We start from the raw sequence: 22,807 nt of genomic DNA, 5'->3' as shown, positions 1-22,807 counted from the left end.
CTCACCTCCTAGAAACTGTAGCAATTTGAAGTTGTGAACAGTCTGTTATTGTGCTGCCATAGAAACAGCCAGCTGTGAACACACAGCCAATTGGTATTGGCCACGGGCGTTCGCTCGGTGCATAAAAGAAGTGTGTGTGTTACTTGTCTCCACCCTCAGATGCTGTCTATACGACAAAACTAGTCAGGGTGGAGCCAAGTAACGCACGTGCTGACGTCAGGCGCTGTCAGGAGCGGAGACATCTATCCTCGCAATCCTAGGTAACATGGGAAGCAGCATGCGGTAGGGGAGTCTGCGGGTTACTGACACTGGTCTGATACCTTGTATTGTGATCAAAGCTGATTGATTTATGTTTCATGTGAGTGTACATCTGGATGGATTTAAGTGTTTTACGATTAAGTTTTAAAACTGAGTTATGCTATGTCTGCTCCTTCTTTCTTTATACGGTTATCACTGAGTAACCAGCCTGGCTGATTAGGAGTGAGTGGAGACACCTACGGAGATTGCCTGTCTATTGATTACTATATGCTGTAGTTTTACCGCTCTGGGGTAAGAGTTTATACAAGAGGGGGTTCCTCTTGTCCTCTGTGCTACTGCATTGATGAGGTTCACTTTGTATATAAGTAATTTATTTTTTCATCCGACCCATGACTAAATTACGGTACATTTGTTTTTTACTTTCTGCATTGTTTTACATTGTGTTTTTTACTTTCTGCAATTTTTTTAGGTCCAGATCTTTGGAAGTTTTAGTACAGGTCTTTATCTGCCAACAAGGTGAGCCATAGTGTTTTTGTCTTTTCAACTTAAAATGACATGACATATTTTTGTTTGTCATATGGAGTTCTTCAAAAGCATAACTAAACCGTTTATCAGTATCCATTGGTGTGGAAACTAAGTGGGCAAGAATTGCTATTGAAAACATGCAATGAACTTTTTACAATAAAAAATTAATAAAAAAAAAATTAACTTCTGGAATTTCTATGATTGCTTTACCCTCCTACTGGTGACAAGGAAAGCACAGTTGCACATAACCTACCATAGAACAGACCTTAACCTGAACTCTGGTGAAAATGAAAAAATATACTCTTGGAGCTGAACAGAACTAGTTCTTAAGGGAGTCAATTGCACGTCTTCACAGCTTTTACTGTAAAGAAGCCTTTCCGTATGTGAAGGTTAAATCCCTCTTCCACCAGATTGTAAAGATAGCCCCCTATCCTCTGTAATCATCTGGAAATTAATGACTCAAGTTTTTTTTTTTTTTTTTTTGTGTCCAAAAAGCAAGTTTATTAATCGACTCTATCAAGTCGACTGTATAGGCTACTTATGTAATTAAAGATGGCGATCATACCCTCCCTTAATAACCGCGTCTTAAGTAAATTCATCCAATGTTTCTTTATAGCTGACCACCTCCATGCCTCGTATCTGTTTGGTTGCCCTTCTGTGTTCTTTTTCCAGTTCTGATATCCTCTTTGTGAACTGTATTCCAGGTGAGGTCTTATTTGTACATGGGCAAAATGATGTCACTCTGGAGTCTATATCTATTTTTAAAGTGTTACTAAACCCAGAACCCTGCATTATTCACTATATCTGGTCTCCCACAGTACATGGAAATGCAATTATTTTAGTAAATATAAACTGCTAAATACCTTTTTTCTTTCAATTGGTTTTTATTGGTTCATAAAAAAAGTGACAGTACAAAAATTGCAGTTATCTTTACAGGTGCATACAATTTCTCAACATTTGTCAATGCAGAACCAACGGATATTTGCGCAAATTAGTAGTGTGGATAATACAAAAAAAAACACAGTATTAAGATATTGACCATAGAGTCACACCGACCCCCAACGATTAATAGGTAAATGAGGAAGCACGCCCTACTGCTAAATGTGGGCGTTACCTCCCCTCTGGAAATTCCCATGATGGGAGGCAGCATGAACCCCAAGAGAACTATAGATCTTGCCACCATAACTCTTATCCGGTGAACTGAATTATACCACACGTGGTATAGCAATGGAAATTAACCCAGTATGTAGGTTGCTCGTTAATATAGCACCCAAGAAATGAACCAGGGTTATAATCAACAAACTAAAGGGGTAAAAGGGAAAAACAAACAAAGAATGGGGAGAGAAGAAAGGAGGAGAAGGAAGGATAGAGGAAAGAGAGGGATAGCTAGGGAAATAGAAAGAGAGAGAAGAGGAAGAGAATAGAGATTACCTCAAGAGTGACACTAGGGTGAATAGCTATTATATTTATATTTTGCCTGACTGCTAGCACATATATTTCAGAAAAAAATAGAATAAACAGAGCTAAGAGACTGCTCAGTGGACTAATTACCTAGTTACCTAGTTATACCTGGAATTTAGATGTCCATGAATCCCACTGGTCACGAAATTTCGCTACTGAGTGGGATTGGGCAGCAAAATGTTTTTCATATGAGTACTGCTCCTGCACCCGTTGAATGACTTCACTGATGTTCGGAACTAAGGTGGACCTCCATTTAGATGTGATCGTAAGCCTCGCTGCAATGAGGACATGGCTTACGATGCTCTTAAGTTGAATGGGGATAGTTTGAATGTTGAGAAAGAGTAGTGCTAACTGAGGGGAAGGTTTAAGAAAAAAACCTGTTACTGAGGAAATCAGTTTAAAAACTTTGCGCCAAAAACTGCGAATGGATTTGCACTCCCAGAGAATATGTAATATGTTTCCCCTTGAATGAATGAATGAATGAATGAATGAATGAATGAATGAATGAAAACTTATATAGCGCAGCACATGCGAATTTAATCGCCTCTGGGCGCTTGTTGTTCCTGTCTCCTTTGGTATCAAAAGAGATGAGTCTTGATCTTTCTCCTGAATGCTAAGTGATTCTCCTCCAACCGAATGCTGGTTGGTAAAGCGTTCCATAGTCTAGGCCCTTGGACCGCGAATCTCCTTTCTCCTTTGGACTTGTATCTGGCTTTGGGTATCTGGAGGAAATTTTGATTGGTGGAACGCAGAACGCGATTGGGTTTATGAGCTTTTATTTTTTCGCATAGATAATGGGGAGCATTCCCATAGATACATCTATGCGTTAGACAGAGTGCTTTAAAAGTGATTCTGTCTTTTACTGGTAACCAGTGAAGGGTTCTCAGTGAAGGTGAGATTGATTCCCAAGGTTTTTTCCCAGTCACAAGTCTAGCGGCCGTATTTTGAACGACTTGTAGACGAGCGATTTGGTACTTGGGGAGTCCGAGGTAAAGGGCATTTGCATAGTCCAATCTTGAGTTTACAATAGCTCCCACCACGACCGCTATGTCTTCCTTGGGAATAAAAGGAGTAAGTCTGCGTAGTAGGCGCAGCAGATGGTGAGATCCGCTGACTACTGACCCTATTTGTGCGTCCAATGTCATGTGAGAGTCAAAGATGACCCCGAGACTTTTGACTTTGGCGCTAGGGGTGATGATTTTGCCCAGAATGGGCGGGGGGGTCCAAGTTGTTGTAGGTTGATTCATACGCTTGGCGTGAAACAGGAGAAGTTCTGTTTTCTCTCCGTTGAGTTTAAGATAACTCTTTGTCATCCAGTCCTCTATCAAAGAGAGGCATGTCTCTAGATTGAGGTGATGATCCTTTTTATTGCAAATGCGGAAATATAGTTGCGTGTCGTCTGCATATGAGTGGTAGAGCAGTTTTTGACTGCTAATAATCTCAAAAAGAGGGCGAAGATAGATGTTGAATAACACCGGCGACAGGGGGGATCCTTGAGGGACTCCGCACGATACCGTGCGTTTCTCAGAAGTGAAAGGTCCTAACTTCACTATTTGCGATCGGTTTTCCAAAAAAGAGAACCAAGATAAATCGCCTTCTGCGACTCTGGCTACTTCAGCTAGCCGAGTCAATAAAAGCTTGTGGTCTACTGTGTCGAAGGCTGCGCTCAGGTCCAACAGAACCAGAAGACAAGATTCTCCTTCATCTGCGGCCTCGAGAGCGTCATCCCATATTTTGAGCAATGCGGTTTCTGTCCCGTGTCCAGGCCGGAATCCCGATTGAAATGGGTCAAGTAGGTTGTGGGTATCTAGATGATGTTGCAGCTGTTGTACCACTACTTTTTCCATTACCTTTGAGAGTACATTTAGACCTGTTATTGGACGACGGTGGAGTGGGTCCTTGGGGTCCAGGTTGGGTTTCTTCAAGATGGGTCGAATTATACCCTCCTTCAACTGGGAGGGCACTATGCCTTCCCTGAAGGATTGGTTGATAAGCTGCGTGATAGGAGGTGCCAGGATGTCGGCGCATTCCTTCAGCAGTTTAGTGGGGATGATATCATTCGGCGCGGTGCTGTTACGCAGAGTACCGATGATATTTTTAGTGGCATGGATAGAGATAGGTTCCAGCGTGAACTTACCTGGTTGTGGTGAATTACTGCAGGTATTGTGTAAATCATTACGGGGAGAGTTGAGGGGGGAATTATTTTGCTGAATGCTTTGTCGGATCCCCTCGATTTTATTAATGAAGTAATCCGACAATTCACTGCAAAATTCTTGTGAGTCCGAATTGGGGGCTTCAAGACATCTTGGATTCATGGTCTGAGTGACCAATTTAAAGAGTTCGCGTGGGCGATTAAGGGCGCTGTTGATAGCCTCGGAAAAATCGTTTTTCTTGGCTTTGAAGATTTCTTTGTGGTATTTTCTTGTTGTTGCTTTGTAGACGATAAGGTTCTCATCTGAAGAGCTTCTTTTCCAGGCGGCTTCCGCCCTTCTACGCTCTTGCTTCAGTAATGCCAGTTGGTTATTGAACCAGCTGGAGTTATTTTTCCGGATGCGGGTTTTACATTTTGGCGCTATTAAGTCGGCTGACTGTAATAGGGCTGTGTTTATGGTATCCAGCGTTTCTTCAGCCGTTTGATGCGGCTGAATTGTATTTATTTTTTTCCTTAACGTGGTTTTGAAGAGTTCGGAGTGGAGCTTCTTCTGACATCTAGTCCAGTGTGTTGTCACTAGATTTGATGTTTTAGTTAAGGGTGGGAAATCGGAAATAATGAATTTAATTGCATGGTGATCTGTCCATGGCAATGGTTCATTTTCCAAGATTTTTATTTCCAGATCTTGTCTGAAAATAAGATCGAGTGTGTGACCTGAAGCATGTGTGGGCCCACATACTAGTTGTTGTAGCCCTAATCCTTCGAAGTGATCAATGCAGGCGTCGGCAACGGGGTCTTGCGGGGGAGTTGGCCCAGAGATTGAAGTCCCCGAGCAGCAAAAGGTGTTTGCTGTTAAGGCTATAGGTGGAGATAAAGTCCGTCAATGATGGGAGAAACTGCGATTTTGGGCCAGGTGGCCTATAGCAGGGTAGAATCCGGACGGTCTCCTGGGAGTTTGTTTGTAGTTGCAGGGTAAGGGTTTCCATAAATGGAAGAGTGTTTTGAAGGACGGGTTTAGTGATTGCAAGATGAGTCTTATGGATCACCGCCAGTCCTCCTCCTCTTTGCCCTATTCTGTTTTCAGTTATGATACAATAGTTTTCTGGCACCAGTTCTCTGAGAATGGTGTTACAGTCAGCTGTAAGCCAGCTCTCTGTAATAAAGAGGCAGTCTAAATCATATTGTAGAATGAAATCATGGATTTCCAGTCGGTGTTTTACTGCCGATCTTGTGTTGATCAAAGCACACGATATATGCTTAGGCTGGGGTAAACGGCTGAGATTTTTGATAGTCGATCGTCGATCGATTCTCAAAAGTCGCTCAGTTCTTAGGGCTTTTTTAGTGATGGCTGGTAGTATTGCGGCAAATTGTCTCAGATCCCCAATGGTTTCTGCAGAATATTGCAGATTAACCATAGTCGCCAAACACCAGGGGGAGGAGGGAGGGGGGATTAATCAAGGATTAACTTAATCCTCGATCCTGACTTGGTCCAGAGGAAGGCAAAAAAAACCCTGGTTGTGCAACGCCAATATGCTACGACAGGGAAAAAAATTCCTTCCTGACCCCTTGAGAGGCGATCGGGCGAACCCTGGATCAAGTACAAATGGTATTTGAGAGAGGGGGAGTGGGGCTCGGGTGTTGCAAGATGGCCACCACTCCGGCTGCAAAGAGCCAAGGTGGTGACCTCGAGGGAGGGGGGCAGGGGGGGGGATAGCCAACTGGTAGTTATTGAGTTAGGAGATGGTGGTAGGTGACCCAATTACAAGGGGGTAGCAGGCTGGTATCTGGAGGGGAAGAGTGGGGAGCCACTCGGTCGCGGCGATGAAGGGAGGGGGAAGGGGCCCTACCTATCTACATCCCGTGGGCCACACGTCCTACTCCTAGGAAGCGTGCGCCGGTAGCTGCCGGGATGCAGTTCTGGCCCTAGGGAAGAGGGGGGTCCTGCTGGTGTCAGGGGGGATTGATGTGCAGCTGGCAGGTGAATGGTGTATCGGGGGGGCGCCAAGCCGGGGAATACAGAGTTGCCGCCGGGGGCTCTCGGTATATCAAGAGTTCCAACTTTATTAGCTGCAAGCTTGTTCTGTATCGGTGATTGGAAAAAATAATGAAGACTCCTGTCTTACCTCCTGTTTCAAACTCCAGGTTTTTAACTCCGGCACTTTTGATCAAAGAATGCACTTCTGGTCAGAGAATGCACATGTGAGGCCACCATCAACTGGGAGCCAGCTCCTCTGGGAGCTGGTACAGCCACTTTATACTCACCTGTGAAGACCTGTGAACAAACCCACACCTGTGAACAATTAAACCCTCCCCTTAATTAGCAGAGAGGAAAAAGAAAAAAAGCTGTTTAAAAAGTGTCAGAGAAAAAGAGGGGAAAAAAATCCACCCTTGCAAACAGAAGCAGTTGATAGCAAACTCCAGGTTTTTAACTCCGGCACTTTTGATCAAAGAATGCACTTCTGGTCAGAGAATGCACATGTGAGGCCACCATCAACTGGGAGCCTTGCCCCGCATAACCTCCAGCACTCACTGGATTCCGAGGAAAATATCAGAGACATCCTCACCGGAGTCAGGTAGGATCTGTGTAGTGTTTTTAACATCAGATCCCAGTGGTTGGAGCAATGCGAGAATCTATAGCAATTGGCAATTGCCATTTTCCACTCTTCTACAGAATGTACAGATCCTAGATCCTTCTCCCAACTTAACATGTGGGAAGATTTGCTGAACCAAGAATTGTTTTGTAATAAGTTATAGAACCAAGACAAACCTTTAGGTTTCCCATGATTAGTCCCGAGGTATTCCCATACTTCATCATGTAAAAAATAAGTTTTATCTGGAAATTTAGAGCGGAAGTAATGAATCTGAGTTTTAGAGAAGTGATGTGTATCTGGATCTTTTGCAAGCAAGTCCTCGTATGTGAGCATGTCGTCTTTCAGCCACTGACCCACACTAATGTTGGGAATCAGGTATTCGTACACCTGGAGGCTAGATAAGGGAAATTTTTTTAACGACTCCCTTGGGGCTGTTAGGAGGAGTTTTTTCCAAGCCGTAAGCGTCGCCTCGATAGAGGGAAACTTAGGACAAATCAAAGGTGTGTCAACCAGGTTTGCTAGAAGGAGAGAGGGAAGGTCTCTGTTAGACACTACTGATCTTTCTATGTGTACCCAAAGTTTGGGAGACTGTTGGTCAAACCAGGCCTTACTCTGGTCTAATATCGCCGCTCTGTAGTAATTTCTCACATTTGGGAATCCGGCCCCGCCGTTTTTCCTATGTTTCTGTAATATTACATATGGGATCCTAGACATTTTCCGATTCCATACAAACTGCCTAAAAAGTTTGTCTATAAGTGCAAAGAAAGATTCAGGAAGACATATAGGGATAGTACGAAAGTAGTAGATCAGTTTAGGGAGTACCACCATTTTTAATGCTGCAACCTTCCCTAACCATGATGGCTCATAAGAGGCAATGTGCTGTAGATCGTTCCTCACTGTATGGATCAAGCTAGGGAAGTTGGCCTCATATGTAAACGAGGAGGGGAAGGCTAAACGGACACCCAAATAAGAAATCGCCTTAGACATCCATTGGAATTGATATCTACCTTTCAGATAAGATACTTGTCTCTGTGACAAATTTACGGGCAGTAGGCAGGACTTTACTACATTCAACTTATAATATGAGACATTGCTATACCTTGTCAATATTTCAAATACTCCCTCCAGGGAAGAAGCCGGGTCAGTGAGTGTTAATACTACGTCGTCGGCAAAAAGACCGATCTTGTGGGTGGTTTTCCCAATCTTAAAACCTAAAATCGAGTTATCAGTCCTGATGGCCTCCGCCAGGGGCTCCATCATAAGGGTGAAAATGATAGGGGAAAGAGGGCACTTCTGGCGGGTACCATTCGTGATAAAAAACTTATCGGAAAGAGCATTTGAGGTAAAAACTTTCGCCGAGGGGTTAGAATAGAGAGCTAGTATTGCCGATAGGATATGTCCCTGAAGGCCAAATTTTTGCAGTGTAGCCCGAAGGTAGCCCCAGTGGACCCTATCGAAGGCCTTTTCGGCGTCGAGTGCCAGAATGGCTGCAGGGATTTTTTTGCTTTCAGCTATGTGAAGTAGGTTAAACAGCCTCCTAGTGCCGTCAGGAGCCTGCCTTCCCTTGACAAAGCCCACCTGGTCCGACTTGACCAGGGAGGGGGTTATTTTAGCCAACCTGTTGGCCAGAATTTTTGCATAGATCTTGAGATCTGTGTTTAGGAGGGAAATGGGTCTAAAATTTTGGGGCGAATCCGGCTTCTTCCCTGGTTTGGGCAATGTCACGATTATAGCTTGTAGCATTTCCTCTGGGAAGGAAGCTGAGGATGAGACCTTACTGAACAACCTCTCCATATATGGGACAAGTAAATGAGAAAACGCTCTGTAATATTCGGATGTGAAGCCATCCGCTCCTGGAGATTTGTTTTTTGGTAGGGATTTGATGGTGTCCAGTATTTCCTTATGGGAAAACTGCGAATTCAGCATAGCTAAGTCTTCGTCCTTCAATGAAGGTAGTGACACTGTGGATAGGAAGGAGTCAATAGAGTGAGGAGTCGGTTGTGGGGTGTCGCTATCTAGGTGGAGGTTATATAGGTCACGATAATATTTCATAAAAGAATTGGCTATTTTATTGGGGTGATGCTCAAGTATGTCGGTATGGGGGTCCCTGATCGATGTCAGGTTGGACTTCTGTTGTCGCCTAGAGATGTAACTAGCCAAAAGTTTGCCCGCTTTATTACCGTGGACATAAAATTGGGTCTTGAGTCTCTTTAAGCAATTTTGATGGCCAGATAAAAGGGCTAAGCGTACTTTCTGTCTACATTCAATTAGGTCAGATTCTATTGCAGGAGATGGGGTCACCTTGTGAAGGTCTTCTATGGATTTAAGGTCCCTGAGGAGGCCGTTCAGTAATGCCCCCCATGCGTTTTTTCTCCCGAGCTGCCGCTTGAATAAGTAACCCCCTGCTGAAAGCCTTATGTGAGCACCACAACATAGAAACATCAATATCCGCAGTATCGTTAAATTCAAAAAATTCAGACATTTGAGAATTAAGAGAAGATTTAACAGTGGGATTAGTTAGGAGCTCAGTATTGTTTCTCCAAAGGTACGTGGGGGGAACATGAGAATTATTCTGCAAAACCAAAGAAATCGGGGCATGGTCTGACCACGTAATGGAGTGGATTTTAGCTGACTGTGCTTTATGTAACAGTGATAAGTCTGTGAGGAAGAGGTCAATCCTAGAATATATGCGGTGAGGGGAAGAATAATAGGTGTAGTCCCTTTCCGTCGAGTTGAGGCATCGCCAAGGATCATAAAGGTTGTGCTCCGACAGTAACGGTTGTAGTTCTTTTCTGGATGGAGGCTTCGTGCCTGAGCTGTCTAAGTGCTTATCAACAATGCAATTAAAGTCACCGCATAACAGTAGAGAGCCCTTTTTGATTGTCTACTTTTTTTAATAATGATTTGAGAAAAGAGAGGGGTCTACGGTTAGGGGCATATACGTTCACCAGGGTATATGTTGAGTTGTTTAAATCGCATATCAAGATAATGAACCTGCCATTCGGGTCTGTAATCACTTCATGTAGCTTGAAGGTAATAGATTGCTTGATTGCGATTAACACTCCCCTTTTCTTAACTGCTGCTGTCGCCTGAAAAATATGAGGGAAGGCCCTGTGGGTGCATTTCGGTTGTTTTGCAGTCATAAAGTGGGTTTCCTGTGCACATAGAATTTCCCCTTTAAGTTTGATGGCTTCCCTCCACATAGCACTTCGCTTAAACGGGCTATTTAGCCCGTGCACATTCATGGAGACTACGGATAAAGACCTATTGAAGGGGCAAATCTAGATTCTTTACCGCTGGTGATAATGAGTTCTTCCATCGAAGTGGAGTTGGATGTCCAGGTCACAACAGCAGTGCGAAAGGCTGAATACATACGAAATAGGAGAATTGCAATGCAGGCAGGCATGGTGTCATAATCTTCAGGCAAGATGTCAAGAAAAAAAGAGAGAAGGGGGGAAGAGAAAAACATACAACAAAAAAAAAAAGAGCAAAAATGTCAAACACGTAAAAATGTGAAAACCTTCACAAAGTGCGAGAAGTCCTCGCATATCTCACGGGGGGGTATGAGCTCCCAAAGAACCAAGCAGAAGGAAACAAAGATGACTATAACTGTCATCATAAACCAGCCTTGGCTAAGGCATAAAGGAAGAAGGCATTTAAAGCTGAAATACAATGCATTTCAAGTGGTGCTCCAATCAGGGGACAGCCGAGCAGGTGTGGTTTTGGGAAGAGAAGTAGGAGCTTCTACTGGAAGAAGGTTCCATTTTTTGGCTAGATCCAGTCCTTCCTCAATATTTCTGATAGCGAAGGTGCGGTTATCTCTCGTGATCAGGAGCTTAGTGGGGAAGCCCCATGAGTATGTGATCTTGTTATTTTTTCAGAATCTTGGTTATTGAGGTCAGATTTTTGCGTGCCATCATGGTAAATTGTGACAGATCCGAATAAATCGAAATGTCTGAGTATGGAGCAGGGAGAGGATGGTTTTTCCTTGAAAATCGCATTAAATCATCCTTAATATGGAAAAAATGGATGCGGGCTATTACATCCCTGGGGACCTTCTCAGGCAGAAATTTAGGATTGGGGAGGCGGTGTGCTCTATCTACAACGATCTCAGCACCAGGGACATCCGGCAAAATGGCCGCTATGAATTCCTGTACATAGTGTCTTAGGTCCGATGGGGGTACTGACTCTTCCACCCCCCGCAATTTTATATTGTTCCTTCTGGACCTGTCCTCTAAATCTGCCAATTTTTCGCGCATGGCCTGGATGTCCCCTTCTGCCTCATAGTGTGCCTCTACCAATTCATTGTGAGCTATGGTGAAATCTCCCATTTTATCCTCCACGTGGCTTATCCTGTCCCCAATGGCCGACACCTCATGATTCAGTTGTGATACACACTGCATCATGTCCCTATGCATAGACCCCCTAAGGGTCACAAGCATGTCCTTCATAACTGTGTCACTGAGCGGGACCCCAGAAGTAGGGAACTCGTGGATCTGTTCCACAAAGTCTCTTGTGCTATTTTGAGAGTTGCAGGTGTCATCTTGCTCACCTGCATATCTGTGGTCTTCCGATCTCCTCATAGCGGACTTCTGCGGGCTGTTCAGTGGGGACGGGGACGGCGTGGAGCCCCCGCTTCCCCCCCCCTGTTTGATGGGACGGAGAACCGATCGTCAGTTGAGATGGGGTGTGCTGGCGTCCGCCGCCGTTGGAGCCGCGCTGCGAGGCCGAGGCCCCGGCGCCATCTTGCGGCCTAGGGGTGCTCGCTGCGGGGTAGAAGTCGGTGAGTTTTTTAGGCTCCCTATCTTGCTTCCGCTTCCCCATCGCTGCTCCTTCTCCTTTTGGGTCGCCTGCGGAGGTAAGGGAGTAGAATCTGGCTGGTTTAAGCGCTGGATGTCGCTGGATGGAGGTTCTTTGGACGGAGCTCCTCTCTCACACAGCCATCCGCTCCGGCTGCTGGCCACGCCCCTCCCGCTAAATACCTTTTTTTATCAGCGGTGAGCAGTCTTGTGACTTCTCAGTGTCTGATTAAACTTATAAGTTTTCATTCTCCTCTGATTGTTTTATGAGGCTACAGGACCCCTCACTCTCTGGACAGTGCCGATTGGCCCTGTGCTGATAACATTAAACTCTCAAAAAAAAAAAATGCTCTCTAGTAATACACAACAAACTGAGCATGTGTAACTTGCCTCCAAGGCTCTGTTTTATCAGGAGATAGTTTGGGGACTGTGGAAGGAGGATCAGAGAAGACTGAATAAAACAGACTGATTTTACTGCTGTGGGTTTAGTAACACTTTAACCACTTAACACCCGGACCATATTGCTGGTCAAAGACCAAGCCACTTTTTGCGATTCGGCACTGCATCGCTTTAACTGACAATTGTGCGGTCGTGCGACGTGGCTCCCAAACAAAATTGGCGTCCTTTTTTTCCCACAAATAGAGCTTTATTTTGGTGATATTTGATCACCTCTGTGGTTTTTAGTTGTTGCGCTATAAACAAAAATAGAGCGACAATTCTGAAAAAAAATAATATTTTTTATTTTTTGCTATAATAAATATCCCCCAAAAATATATTAAACATTTTTTTCCCTCAGTTTAGGCCGATACGTATTTGTGTACATATTTATCGTAAAAAAAAAATTGCAATATGCGTTTATTATAGGTGAAGTGAACTCCTGCGCTGTCTAGAGTGAGGGGACAATTGAAAAGTGGGGATACTGCTGCAAATAAAAAAGAGGTCTACCTCGATAGACAAAAAGTGATAATTGTAACAAGTGAAATATTTGCGCTGTAAAGTGTTATACAAATTAATGTGTGTGTGCATATAACCACATACATATACAAGTACAAAAAATGGGTGGGGAAAGTCCAAAAAAGGGGGAGTGACACTAATATACCAGTAAACAATATTGTTGAATAGTCATTAATCGAGGGCACAGTGCTGAAGAGGTCCAGGTACAACCAAATCCAACCATGTAGGGGTGCAGTTCATCAATACTTTATCCAATCAATAACGTTGTGAAGTGAAAAATGTTGAAAAACACAACAACAATAAAAAAAAAAAAAAAAAAAAAAATATATAAAAATAGAAATAAAAATAAATATAAAAATAAAAATAAGAATAAGGGTCAAAGTATTTCAGAAGAAGGAGGCCTTGTATCCAAAAAGGGTGAAAGATAGAGAGTGAGCCGTAACCAAGATCTCATATATGCACCTCTAGTGATCCCAGCAGCTCACCTCTAATCTGGCAAGCTGGATTAAATCAGCCTGATCCTGATGGGTGTGGTCCGTTGTTGAATATCACATACGGGTCTCCATAAAGTGTATTACATGAAAAAGTAAAAGGAGTAGAAACCAAATGGTGTGATAACGTCACAGAGAGGGATAGCAATGTCTTCTGATTTAAACCAGTGGAGATGCACTCACATGTGGGTAAAAAAACTGGGGCTCTTATCCACGAACGCCGAGCTCGTCAGTCCCTCCTTCCTCTCCCTTACTGATTCTCCAGGGTTAGGAGTCCCGTGTCCCCAATGGTTCACGAGTCGGCTCTTGTTATGTATGAGGATATTTAAAATCGAAATTGCTGCATCAATCCGACGAGTGGCGAACTCGTATATCCAGTGGTCGGATGCTGGAGTGTGTCAAGCCCTCCAATCCCGACGCGTATCGTCAACATGTGACTTCATCAGGGGAATGATCCCCTGATGAAGTCACATGTTGACGATACGCGTCGGGATTGGAGGGCTTGACACACTCCAGCATCCGACCACTGGATATACGAGTTCGCCACTCGTCGGATTGATGCAGCAATTTCGATTTTAAATATCCTCATACATAACAAGAGCCGACTCGTGAACCATTGGGGACACGGGACTCCTAACCCTGGAGAATCAGTAAGGGAGAGGAAGGAGGGACTGACGAGCTCGGCGTTCGTGGATAAGAGCCCCAGTTTTTTTACCCACATGTGAGTGCATCTCCACTGGTTTAAATCAGAAGACATTGCTATCCCTCTCTGTGACGTTATCACACCATTTGGTTTCTACTCCTTTTACTTTTTCATGTAATACACTTTATGGAGACCCGTATGTGATATTCAACAACGGACCACACCCATCAGGATCAGGCTGATTTAATCCAGCTTGCCAGATTAGAGGTGAGCTGCTGGGATCACTAGAGGTGCATATATGAGATCTTGGTTACGGCTCACTCTCTATCTTTCACCCTTTTTGGATACAAGGCCTCCTTCTTCTGAAATACTTTGACCCTTATTCTTATTTTTATTTTTATTTGTATATTTATTTTTATTTCTATTTTTATATATTTTTTTTTTTTTTTTTTTTTTTTATTGTTGTTGTGTTTTTCAACATTTTTCACTTCACAACGTTATTGATTGGATAAAGTATTGATGAACTGCACCCCTACATGGTTGGATTTTGTTGTACCTGGACCTCTTCAGCACTGTGCCCTCGATTAATGACTATTCAACAATATTGTTTACTGGTATATTAGTGTCACTCCCCCTTTTTTGGACTTTCCCCACCCATTTTTTGTACTTGTATATGTATGTGGTTATATGCACACACACATTAATTTGTATAACACTTTACAGCGCAAATATTTCACTTGTTACAATATGCGTTTATTGCTTGGTTTGCGCTAGGGCTGCAACGGATCAAAAAACTCACGGATCGGATCGATCCTCGGATCAGGAGTCACGGATCGGGTAATTTTCGGATCAGCAAAAAAAAAAAAAGGGTCCGTTTTCATTGGTCCAAAAAAAAAAAAGTATGTGTGTGTGTGTGTATATATATATATATATATATATGTGTGTATATATATATATATATATATATATATATATATATATATAGATATATATATATATATATAATATATTTATTTGCTGTAAAAACATCAATATAGTACTTTTAACACGTCCCAAACAGCCTCACCTGCTTCCTCTTTAATCCACCCCTGAATTGTGAATGAATGAAAACTTATATAGCGCAACACATGCAAACTTAATCGCCTCTGGGCTCTTTCCCCCCCCCCCTCCTCTCACACCAGTGCTTCACTGCTAACATTCCTTCAAGTCTGCTTGCCAGAGCCCAGTGCACAGCGTGACACGCCTCCCCGGGGAGGCGTGTCACGCTGGGCTCTGGCAAGCAGACTGGGTGAAGCAAGATGGCCGCCGCTCCGGAGCTAGGCTGAAGCCGGGGACTTTCCTAGGCCTAGGCTTCGGAAGGCGCTCCGCGGATCGCGGGGTGTGCCGATCCGAACGGGGTGGCCCGTTCGGATCACGGATCGGTGACGATCCGTTGCACCCCTAGTTTGCGCAAAAGTTATAGCGTTTACAAAATAGGGGATAGTTTTATGGCATTTTTCTAAATATTTTTTTTTAACTAGTAATGGCAGCGATCAGCGATTTTTATCGGTACTGCGACATTTTGGCGGACACTTTTGACATTTTTGGGACCATTGGCATTTTTATAGCGATCAGTGCTATAGAAATGCATTGATTACTATAAAAATGCCACTGGCAGGGAAGGGGGTAACACTAGGGGGCGAGGAAGGGGTTAAGTATGTTCCCTGGGTGTGTTCTAACTGAAGGGGTGGACGTGGATTGACTAGGGGAAATGACTGATCGCTGTTCATACATTGTATGTACAGACAATCAAACATTTCTCCCCCTGACAGGACCGGGAGCTGTGTGTTTACACACACAGCTCCCGGTTCTCGCTCTGTAACGATCGATCACGGGTGCCCGGCGGTAATCGCGACCGCCGGGCACACCTGTCGGGGGCGAGCGGGGGGCGCTCGGCGAGATGACGTATAGCTACATGATCTCGCCCAGCAGAGCCAACCTGCCACTGTAACTGCGGCGGCTGCTCGGCAAGCAGTTAATGCAAAGTATTTTGCTTACTTTAGAAGCTGCAGCTTGGCATTGCATGCTAATAAGTCTCTGATCTACCAGAACACCCAGATACTTAACCATTGACTCCCCTTGCTGTTTTCCTAGAATGTATTCTGTATGCATGCTTTTTGCCCCAGGTGCATAACTTTATTTTTATCAACATTAAACCTAATTTGCCACATAGGTGCCTAATTAACCACTTCAATACAGGGCTTTTATACACCCTTGCTTCCCAGACCAATGTTTAGCTTTCAGCGCTCTCACAAACGGCTTTCTTTTGGTATTCTTTCATCACTGCAGGTATTTTTTTTTGCAATATAAGCGAAAAAGGAGACATTTTTAAACACTTTTTTTGTTTCTATTGTAAAATGTTGCAAATAAGTCATTTTTCTTCATAAATTTGGGCCAAAATGTATACTACTACATATCTTTAGTAAAAATAACCTAAATTACTGTATATTACTGTATATTTGGTCTCTGTAAAAGTTATTCTACAAGCTATGGTGCAAATCATTGAAAAATTATCACACCTGATGTACTGAAGGCATATTTCATTTCTTGAGACCCTAACAAGCCAGGAAAGTACAAATACCCCCGAATTGCTACTTTTTGGAAAGCGGACATTCCAAGGTATTTAGTAAGAGGCATGATGAGTTTTTTTAATTTTTTTTTTTTTTTTTTTTTTAGTTGTAATTTTTTCTTGGAAAAAAAAACATTTTTTTTTTTTTGCACAAAATTGTCATGTTATTTCTCACACAGCACATGCATAATTGAATGACACCCCAAAATACATTCTGCTGCTACTTTTAAGTATAGTGATAGTGATACCACGTGTGTGAGACTTTTACACAGCCTGGCCACATACAGAAGCACAACATTGAAATGGCACCTTCAGGCATTCTAGGAGCATAAATTACACATCTCATTTGATGACAACCTATCACACTTTTGAAGGCCCTGGAGCACCAGGTCAATGGAACACCCCAATGTATAATCTGAGGCATAATGAGTCTTTTGAACGGTTCATTTTTTTCCAGAAGGTTTTGGAATATATATACAAAGTTGTCCATTTATATAAGATATTTCCAACACCTAGCATGTACACAGCAAAACTGATACCCCAAAATACATTCTGCTACTCCTCCCAAGTATGGCGATACCACATGTGAGACTTTTTTACACAGCCTGGCCACATACAGAGGCCCAACATCCAAGTAGCATTGTCAAGTGTTTTAGGAACATAAATTCCTGCCAAACTATCACATTGTTGAAGGCCCTTCGTAATTCTAACACATAGCATGTACTATACATACCAATTACAAACAAAAATACATTCTGCTGAGCAAAGGGTAAAGAAAAGATTACCTGCGGTTTTAGTAGTGCAGTGGTCCACAGAGGAGAGCATTGGTCAGGCAGGAACGTGGACAGCAAAACAGGCAGCGTGCAGGAATAGTCAGTACAGGTAGAGATGTTGTCAGCACAGTCAAAGCATTGGTCCAGATAGCAAGCAGGAATGTGGTCAGCAGCAGCAAAAGGTCCATGCAGCAGGCAGGAATACTATCCATATTTGGTACATGCAGCAGGCAGAGGTATGGTCAGCACAGCCAGAGTAATTTGTCCAGGGAGCAGGCAGGACCATCAAGCTTAGGGCTTCGGTCAGGAAAGAATGGGGACAGGGGTAGAGGCTTCTCCCACCCAAATCGCTTTGAGGCCTCCAGACCCTGTTCCGGGAACACAGAAAACTAGAAACTGGTTTTCTCAACTCAGAACACTATTCTGGAGCCCCTCACATATGAAAGACCCCTGTGTAGCAGGGTGAAAGATCGGTCCAAGGGGCAGGCAAAAACATGGTCAACAGGCCGAGGTCAGTGCAGGTAAAAGGCAGAAATGGACGGTAGGCAGAGGCATAGTCGATACAGTCCAGGGTCAGTTCACGGGAAAGGCAGAAACATGGCAGATAAACAATGCAGGCAGTAGGCAGAGGCATAGTCGAGAAATGGGCCAGGGTCAGTTCACATGGAAGACAATGATATGGTTGGTTGAGGCATCAGGGAAATATTCAGGACAGAAATTGAAAACAAGGAAATGTCAGTATTAGAAATATGGGCTAATAGATTTTTAGAGTGTGATACCGTTGAAACATTCTCCGATGCAAAGCCCAGGTTGGGAGGGACAGTCAGGACAATGGAAGCTGGTGTCTTTCCCAACTTCTCTTTTGGTACACACCCGACATTTTTTTTTTTTTTTGGCGTCTTCCAGATCCTGATGTTGGAATATGGTCCGGAAAATGACGCTTATTTAGTCTGCTGACGCGATCGGATACAATGCTTTCTGGGGGGGATATTTGTTAGTAGATCAGCGACTGCTCTTCCAAGTGCACTTATAGTGCAAAGTAGATTTGCCTTTCGTAAATAACCCCCATGTAAGGACATTATTCCACTGCAAAGCTTGGCCTCATGGGTACTTTAAATGCCAGTTTCTATGTAATTAAGAAATGTTGAAGGGTCCCAACACTGAACTTTGGGGTATTCCACTAATAACCTGCTAACGTTCATAAAATGAATTGTTCATCAGGTTAGCATTGTAGATGGAAGGAAAGGAATATCACTTCCAGAGCAGAGCTCTTCCTTTCGGGTTGTCCTCGTCACCAAGGATATTTACCAAGGTGTTGGCAGAGGTTCTGGCCCCTCTAAGGTTGAAGAAGATGACTGTGATACCATATCTATACGTCCTACTGCTCGCAGCACCATCAGAAGCGCAGCTGGTAAGGGACCTTAACGAAGCACAACTATGGTTGAAGTCGATGGAGTGGATGCTAAACTTAGAAAAATCAAACCTCTGTCCCACCCAGAACATTTGGTTCCTGGGGTATCTATTCGGCTCCAGAGAACAGAAAACATCGCTTCCAGAGGAGAAAATCCAAAATCTCATCAAGAGGGTGAGGTCTATACAGAACAACCTACTGATAACCATCAGAGATCTGATGTCGGTTCTGGGTCTGATGACATCATTAATACCAGCAGTCCAGTGGGCAAAGTTTCAACCAAGGCCACTTCAAGTTTTTCTCTTAAAAAAATCAAAGAAGATCTGGACAAGTCAGTATTACTCCCAACATCTGTAAAGCGGTCGCTATGATGGTGGAGGGTCCACACAAACCTAACTCAGGGTCTGGCTTGGTCATTTCCGATCTCCCAGAAATTGACCACAGACGCAAGCAGTTGGGGTTGGGGAGCTCATCTAGCAGGACAACCTGCTCAGGGGTGATGGTCCCCGGAGGAAGCCTAAGCATCCTCAAATTGGAGAGAACTCATGGCGATGGCCAAAGCCATAGAATTTTTTCAGAACCAACTGAGAAGTTGTCGCATCCTGATACACTCAGACAACGCCACAGCAGTGGCTTATGTAAACAAACAAGGGGGCACAAGAAGCCCATCTCTAAGCCACATCTCCAGTCAGATATGCCGGTGGGCAGAAGGGAACCTGCTGTCACTAGGAGCAGTCCATCTAAAAGGATAAGACAACCAAGTAGCAGACTTTCTCAGCCGCCAGGAGATCTCCCAAGAGGAATGGGTATTACACCTGCAGGTGTTCAAGGAAATTACAGCCCGCTGGGGAGTCCCAAGCATAGATCTGTTTGCCTCTCGGAAGAATGCTCAGGTGAAGCATTTCTTCTCGCTAAACCAGCAAGACCAACCTCTTGGGATAGATGCTCTCCAGAACCCTTGGAACTTCAAAATATGCTATGCCTTCCCTCTGGTTCATCTGATTTCACGGGTGGTAAAGAAGTTTCTACAGGAAAAGACAGAACTTATACGAATTGCACCATAATGGCCCAAGAGAGCCTGGTTCTCTCAACTCCTCAGTCTCTCGGCAGAAGAGCCGTGGTTTCTACCTCACAGGGCAGACCTGATGTGTCGGTGTCCCCTGACAGGCCTAAAACAAGAAAATTTCAAATGGGCGGCCTGGTTATTGAGGAGGACCTCTTGAGGTCAAAAGTACTCTCAGAAAAGGTAGTGGTAACTGTTCTGAGCGCCAGGAAGCCAAATACCAGAGCCATTTACAAAAAGATCTGAAAAAAATTTACCAGTTTGTGCACTGAAAACCAAAGACAAGAAATGGATACACCATCTATCCTTGAGTTTTTACAGCAAGGCGCCGATCAAGGGCTAGCGCTCAGTACACTGAAAGTTCAGATTGCAGCGCTGTCGGTGGATCTGGGAAGTTACAAAAAAGCCCAAGACACAAACATGTCCCACATTATCAGTGGTGCTCAGGTGGTTCATCAAACCTCCCTTCGAACCACTGCAAGAGACATCTTAAAGATTGACTCTAAAAACTGTTTTTTTTCATAGCCATCACAACGGCACGTAGGATAGGAGAAATACAAGCTTTATCTGTTAGAGAACCTTTTTTTGAAGATCTATGATGATCGAATAGTCCTTCAAACAGATGCGGGATTTACTCCAAAAGTGACGTCAACTTTTCATAAATACCAGGATATAGTTTTACCTTCATTTTGCAGTTCACCAAAAAACAGCAAAGAGCAAGAATTAAGTTTCCTGGATGTCAGAAGGTGTTTACTTAAATATTTTGATGTTACCAATGAATTCATTCATATTTATTTTGTACGCCGGCCAAATGAAGGGCAAACAAGCATCCATAAAGACAATTGCCAGATGGATCAAGGCAGCTATTCGGGAATGTTAGTGTTATGGAGAAAACACCACCAGAAGAACTTTAAAGCTCATTCTACAAGGGCTTCAGCAGCATTATAGGCAGAAAGGGCAGGAGCCACTCCAGAACAAATTTGCAGGGCTGCAACCTGGTCAAGATTCTCGACCTTTGTTGAGCATTACAGACTGGATCTGATTTCCAGCCAGGACCATGCTTTTGGTAGGAAAGCCCTCCAAGCCAGTGTATCACCCTAGATCTGGTGAGTTCTTGGTTATCCTCTCAAGGGCTGACTTGGAAGACTGGGGGAAAAGCAGAGTTAGTTTCTTACCGGTAACTGTTTCCAGTAGTCTTCCAAGGCAGCACGATACCACCCTAAAGTGTCTAACCTTGTGGGGTTGTGATGTGTATTCTATATCGTTTCAGATTCTGGCCTTCGGTTCTCGGGGATGACTGACCAGGGACCACCTCCTTAAAGGGAGGATAAATTGGGCAACGTGTTTGCTGATTGGGGGCTGCTTTTGCTGATTTTGTGTTAGTAAAAGTTTGAGAGATGATTTGTGCATTTCAGTCTGTTACAGCGTGATGAATGTGCTATCTCCATTACGAACGCTAGTTTTACCAGAACGCTCCCGTCTCATAACTTGCTTCTGAGCATGCAAATTTTTTTGTGAAAATTTAGAGCACGTTTTAAATTTTTAATGCCCTTTTTTCACGTCGCAAAAAATGCTCTGGATCCCACACACGATAGTTTTTAATGACATAAAAAAAAGTGAAAACCGGTTGTGTGTACACGGCATTAGACTTTGAATAACAATTGCGCGGTCATGCAACACCCAAATTAAAATGTTATTTTTTTCGTACAAATGGAGCTATCTTTTGGTGGTATTTAATCACCGCTGTTTTTTTAGTAAACAAATTATTTTTTTTAGTTTGTCTGAAAATTTTGTAAATTTTTTCTTTTTCACTGATGAGACGGCACTAATATGCCGTACTGATAGGTTGCACTTTTGGTGGCACGGATGCGCAATACTGATGAGCAGGCACTGAAAGGCAGATTGGCGTCACTGGTGGGCACTGCTGGGGCTGCACTAATAAGGCACTGATGATCAGTGCCCCGATTACCTCTACAGGTCTCCCCTGCAAGGAGATGCCGCTGATCAGCTCTCCTCACACTGTTAGTGTGAGGCAAGGAGAGATGATTACGGCACTTCCATGTTCACATGTGATCGGCTCTGATGGGTGAAAAGCCACGTCATTGGCTCTTTACCGAGAACTCCTGCATGCAGAGACTGGGGCGACGTAATCCCAGAACGAGGGGGGATCCTGCCCACCGTCCTTTAACTAAACAGCGGACATGAGATGGTTAACATGGGCATTACAAAAGAGAGAATTGCCGTCATATGGATCCACAGACTCAATTCATCATATGCCCATGTTCTCTGCTGCAATGGCCAGGCATAGATATGAGCACATAATGCATAATCCTGCATTTCAACGGCAATACCCTGTCATCCTTGGGGGTGACCCAGACTAAGATCTGCTTCACAAAATTCGGCCCCTTGTAAATAAACTGTCCCAAAAATGCGGGTGTGTGGGTGTGTGTGTGTGTGTGTGTGTGTGTGTAAATGCTCCAACAATTTGCATGGATAAGTCCCTCATACATTTTACTGGCAGGCTTAAGCAGTGTCTCCCCAGCAAGCATGCCAGATATGGGTTCAATGCTATACATATAGTTTTTAGAATTTGAGGGAAAGGACAGTCATGTGGAGCCCCCTGAATGCCCAGACTGTGGAGCAGTGGCAAGATAGCATGGGACTTGGTTTTACCATTGTTCCTTAAGGGGTACCATTTGCATGTAGACAAATTTTATGTGAGCGTACTCTTATTAGACACTTATTCAATCTTGGAATTGGCTGCTGTGGTACTATGCAACCTAATCGCAGGGGTTCCCCAATGATTCGTTAACGCCTGACTAAGAAAGGGGAGAAAGCCTACTTGCAGTGAAGTAGGGCAAATGGGATGTTTCTCGCCTCGTCCTTTGGGACAGCACCTGGAGAGAGTGCAGCTCCACCCATTTCCCAAGAAAAAACTGCAGTCACCACTTTAAAGCCTGGACACTTCCACAATGGTCTCAGTTGTAGTGTTTCCTCTGCTATGGTGGAAGCGCTGCAGGGGACCAGGGCTGTGCTGCGCTCTCTCCAGGTGGGGTAAGGGTGAAGGGCATACCTTGT

General features: G+C 43.9%; 1 protein-coding gene across 1 annotated transcript in view; it reads left to right on the top strand.

The window, feature by feature from the left end:
• Positions 1 to 22,807, top strand: part of LOC120940503 (terminal nucleotidyltransferase 4B-like) — a 1,128,146-nt gene that overhangs the window by 292,206 nt on the left and 813,133 nt on the right. The window contains exon 4 of the mRNA XM_040353420.1: positions 728 to 774. Coding sequence (XP_040209354.1) covers positions 728 to 774 — 47 coding nt within the window. The remainder of the gene's footprint in view (positions 1 to 727; positions 775 to 22,807) is intronic.

Source organism: Rana temporaria, chromosome 5 (assembly GCF_905171775.1).
Source record: "Rana temporaria chromosome 5, aRanTem1.1, whole genome shotgun sequence".
NCBI classification, from domain to species: domain Eukaryota; kingdom Metazoa; phylum Chordata; class Amphibia; order Anura; family Ranidae; genus Rana; species Rana temporaria.
This window is presented reverse-complemented; position numbering and strand designations above follow the sequence as displayed.